Source organism: Chelonoidis abingdonii, chromosome 24 (assembly GCF_003597395.2).
Source record: "Chelonoidis abingdonii isolate Lonesome George chromosome 24, CheloAbing_2.0, whole genome shotgun sequence".
Lineage (NCBI taxonomy): Eukaryota > Metazoa > Chordata > Testudines > Testudinidae > Chelonoidis > Chelonoidis abingdonii.
The window spans coordinates 6,390,005-6,394,809 of record NC_133792.1 but is presented as its reverse complement, the minus strand read 5'-3'; the positions used below and the strand labels follow the sequence as shown (position 1 = coordinate 6,394,809).

The 4,805-nt window shown below is 43.2% G+C and overlaps 1 protein-coding gene across 1 annotated transcript in view; it reads right to left on the bottom strand.

The window, feature by feature from the left end:
• Nucleotides 1-4,805, bottom strand: part of MAN1B1 (mannosidase alpha class 1B member 1) — a 36,853-nt gene that overhangs the window by 22,907 nt on the left and 9,141 nt on the right. The window contains exons 5-6 of the mRNA XM_032777745.2: nt 4,448-4,557; nt 1,743-1,928 (exon numbers count right to left, since the gene is read on the bottom strand). Of these exons, the coding sequence (XP_032633636.1) occupies nt 1,743-1,928; nt 4,448-4,557 (296 nt within the window). The remainder of the gene's footprint in view (nt 1-1,742; nt 1,929-4,447; nt 4,558-4,805) is intronic.

Here is a 4,805-nt window from a genome sequence, read left to right as displayed (position 1 = left end):
AATAACCCAGAAAAATAATCCAGTGTGCTTTCTTGGATCTGCAATGCTTAAGGAATAAAGCTATAATTTTGTTTATTAACTAATACAGTATATAGAGACACAGAATCCACACAGATCTGTGATTAAAGGCAGTGGTTTCAAACTGCGGGTCCCGTACCCAGTACTGGGTCCAGCATCTCGGTAGCACCACCAACCGGTCTCTTTTCCATTTAAACACGTCCATTAGCTGTATGCTAGAGCCGCATGCTAAGGAGCAGGCGTACAGTTCAAATAACCCAGAAAAATAATCATATGTTTCTTGGATCTGCATGCTAAGGAATAAAGCTAATAATTGTTTTTACTATACAGTATATAGAAACAGAATGCCATCACAGATCTTGATTTAAAGGCATGTGGTTTCAAACTGCGGTCACGTACCCAGTACTGGGTCCAGCATCTCGGTAGCACCACCAACCGGTCTCTTTTCCATTTAAACACGTCCATTAGCTGTATGCTAGAGCCGCATGCTAAGGAGCAGGCGTACAGTTCACAGGCTCTGGGGTGGACCAGGGATGAGAGGTTTTGGGTACAGGAAGAGGCTCCAGGTTTGAGGGACTCAGGGCTTGGCCAGAGGATTGCGGCACAGGGTTACCTCAGGCGGCTCTCAGTCAGTGGGGCAGCACTGGTGCTAAGGCAGGCTTCCTGATGTCCTGGCACCGCTGCACCCTGGAAGCGGCAAGCAACAGGTCCGGCTCCTAGGCAGAGATGTGCAAGCAGCTCGTGCGGCTCTTGCCCACAGGCACCGACACCCCACCCCCAGCTCCCATTGGATGGGAACCGGTGCTTGGGGCGGTGGCAGTGCACAGAACCTCGTGGGGGCGCCGCCTAGGAGCCGGACCTGCTGCTGGCTGCTTCCAAGATACAGTGCGGTGTCAGAACAGGTAGAGACTAGCCTGCCTTAGCTGGGCAGCACAGCTAATGGGACTTTTAATGGCCCGGTTGGTGGTGCTTACCAGAGATGCTGGGACCCAGTACTGGGTCGTGACCCGCAGTTTGAAAACCACTGCCTTAATCACAGATCTGTGTGGATTCTGTGTCTTATATACTTATAGTAAAAACAAAAGTTATTAGCTTTATTCCTTTAAGCATTGCAGATCCAAGAAAACACTGAATTATTTTCTGGTTTATATACAGAACTGTTAACTAAGTTCCATATGCAGAATATCTTTACTAACAGTGATCATACACGAGCTAAGAGATCCCAGACTGACTTTGCAAGACTGCGACTTAGAAAGGCCCCCCCCCTAGTATCTTAGTAACTATAGCACCATCACGAGGCACTGGTTGTTTTAGTACGGAAACAACCACAGACAGACCTAATAATCCAGTCTCCAATTTCTAGCATGAATGCCAATTCATCAATAGATATAGCCAGCAAAATTATTCAACAAATGCTTTTACATATCAGATGCAGTTGGAAGGAACACCTTAAAAACAAAGACGTGCCCCCCTAAACCGTACGTTTTTAGATTTTTCCCATGGATAAAATGAAATTTGCTCAGCCAACGTGTAATCAATTGCCTTCGTTAAGGAGCTCTGAACATATTAGTTCAATAGATACAGAGAATCCCCCAAAGCTACTGGAATAAAACATTTTGCCTCTCAGCCACCAAGCATAAAATGATAAATTGGCCTTAATGGCAACTGTTGGAACCAGAAAAGTACTGAGGTGAGAGAAACATAGGAACAGGAAAGAAAATTACCTTCTTTTAAGCCTAAAATCCACATGGTATCCAAAGCATCAATTAACGTAAGACCGAGTCCAAACCACTCGCTGTAGGATTTGGACAAAGGCTTCAGTTCATCATGTCCCCAGGCAAACTCTTTATAACCTTTCCATGCATGGTGGAATGCTTCTATCACAGCCATCTGACGTTCATTGATGGGCACTGTGAATGGAAACCAACATCTTGTTGAAGAATGCTGAAGCTCAGAGTTATGCAGCCATATGAGACTCTTCTCCACAAACTCTACCCAAAATCAAGAGCCCTCATCTCTGCAACTAAAGATTACATTACACTGGCTTCAGTTACCTGAAGTTATTCCTTTTTAATAGGGTCTTTCCAACCTGCAGTAAGCGGTCAATATTTTTAACCAATGATTTAGTGAGTCAGCAATGGAAATCTCATTAAACACTGAACTCCAAAACTAATATTTAGAGAAATACACACAAAAAACTATGTTAATGTTAAAAGAGCATTATTAAGGTGGCCAAGTCAAGCATTTTTAACTTAAGATATCCCAGAATTAAGGCTGCCTGTAAAAACTTAATTCAGTCCCCTTGCGAGTATACATTATGATACAGTCTTAATTACATGATCATAAATTTTTACCACAGGATCCCTATCTCATTCCTCTACTGCCCAATTTCAAGTCCCTGCTCCAGACCATGGGGGTGCTAGAGCTTTTCACAGAAAAGACCACCAGAATTTATCAGCAAAACAACTTATTTTCCCTAGCCTTGATCTCGAAAACAGCTGAACAGTTTTGGTTGAAATTTTCCAAAAAACAATTCAGCCCGAGGCAGACACCCAGCATGAAAAATTTCAGCCCAAGTGGTTAAAATCTGGCAAAAAGTTATGAGCAACTGAAGAACGGGTCTTATTATGGGAGTGTCTGGCAACCCTAACAATAGGTGTTCCTATCAGTCCCACCTACATTAAGGGAACTTACACTTCAGGATGCCTATGCACTGCATCCTATTACAGGTAAAGCCCAGGTTTTGCAATAAACAAGAACTCCGTCCCACTAGCTCATCAGACAGCAGATTCCCAGATTCTTTGCTGCACTGGGAGAGCAACTGAAGAGACAGCTGCTGCAGCTGTCTATTCCTGGTAATCCTCAAAAGCAGTGTGTGATTAATTAAATGGAGGAAATCACTTCCCTTCCCCGCAACCAGTCTCCAAGAGACCAGCAAATCACTGTTGAGAAAAAAAGTTGGCTTGAAAAGGACATCTCTCGAAACAGCTATTTTTCCCAATAGGAGGGCACTTCTCCTTTTGGCAGGTGGAGCAGAGAGAAAAATCAGGCCATGCTGCCTATTTTCAGTGCTACCCCTATTTCTCGATTTCAGGGAGAGAGAAAAAGGCAAGAGAGGCCAATTTTAATAAGGGGAGGAAGGTTGTGCATGAAGGCATGCACACACTGGGAAACCAGGAAAAAACAGTAGCAAAATATATTTAAATGGGAGGGACCAAATGCTTCACCAAGCAAGGGAATGTACATTTTGCAGAGCAGGGAAGCTGGTTGAGGGCAGGTGCCTATAGCACTCCTCAACACAACGATGTCATCTCCTGGCAAGGCAAAGGAGAAGCCAATAACCAGGAAGCTCTCAAAAACATTCCCTAGTGTAGGCNAGCAGAGAGAAAAATCAGGCCATGCTGCCTATTTTCAGTGCTACCCCTATTTCTCGATTTCAGGGAGAGAGAAAAAGGCAAGAGAGGCCAATTTTAATAAGGGGAGGAAGGTTGTGCATGAAGGCATGCACACACTGGGAAACCAGGAAAAAACAGTAGCAAAATATATTTAAATGGGAGGGACCAAATGCTTCACCAAGCAAGGGGAATGTACATTTTGCAGAGCAGGGAAGCTGGTTGAGGGCAGGTGCCTATAGCACTCCTCAACACAACGATGTCATCTCCTGGCAAGGCAAAGGAGAAGCCAATAACCAGGAAGCTCTCAAAAACATTCCCTAGTGTAGGCCATCCTGGTTCCACTGCCGTCCACTTACACAGGAGGCATTGCTGCTGCAGAAATAAAGACAGCACTTTCATTAAGCATAAGTAAGTATAGTTTAAATATACTCAATTTAATAAATCACTCTGGGGCTTATGGTTTATTATGGTTTGTTTCTGAATCTTCCATTTCATTACCAATGTTATCACGCAGTATCCAGGTCAAGGTTAGGGTACAGATGCATGCACCCAATATATATCAGAAGCAAAAACACACACTTTGTTTGGAAGTAGCAAGCAGGTAGAGGCGAGCTGCACAGTGGCAGCAACTACAGCATGCAGTCTATCGATACATGATCTGGCAATTACAGCCATGTATGCTGTGCCATGGTAACAACTAGTACATCTGATGCAATATTCGTGCATCAGTATTTTCATATTCTCAGTTCTCAGTATTATTTGTGAATCACCAAAAACCTTGAAAAAACATGCACCTGTAGGTTGTCACAGCAGATCATGTATGCTGCAGGACTTAGATGTTCTAGATGAACAATGCATAACCTCTTTTAATTCAGTTCTTCCCCTTTCCCACAGGAAGCACCTCTACCTTAGCTAAAAATAGCAGATTTAATTAAAGGGATGGCATAAGTTTGACTGTGAACGTGAACAGGGAGATATAAACATCCAAATCTCATGGTCAATAATGAGAAAGGTGCTGGTCTCTAGCCTACTACCTGGCTCTTTCTGATCTTCCACTTCCACAGATGATGGTTTTTCTGGTTCCTTTATTTTACTGGAAGGAGGTTCAGTGTTTTGGTCAGGTTCTATCACTGCTCCTCTCCAACTGCAAGTACAAGGTATTTCAATAATATTTAACTAGATTAAAACAGAGACGAGTTAAAATGAATTATCCTTATCTCTACTGTCAAACATTGTTCATTTCATATTTTCACAACAGCCTGATAAAGAGGGAACTAAATATCAGAGGGGTAGCCGTGTTAGTCTGTAGCCACAAGAACAATGAAGAGTCCGATGGCACCTTAAAGACTAACGGATTTATTTGGGCATAAGCTTTCGTGGGTAAAAAAAAAA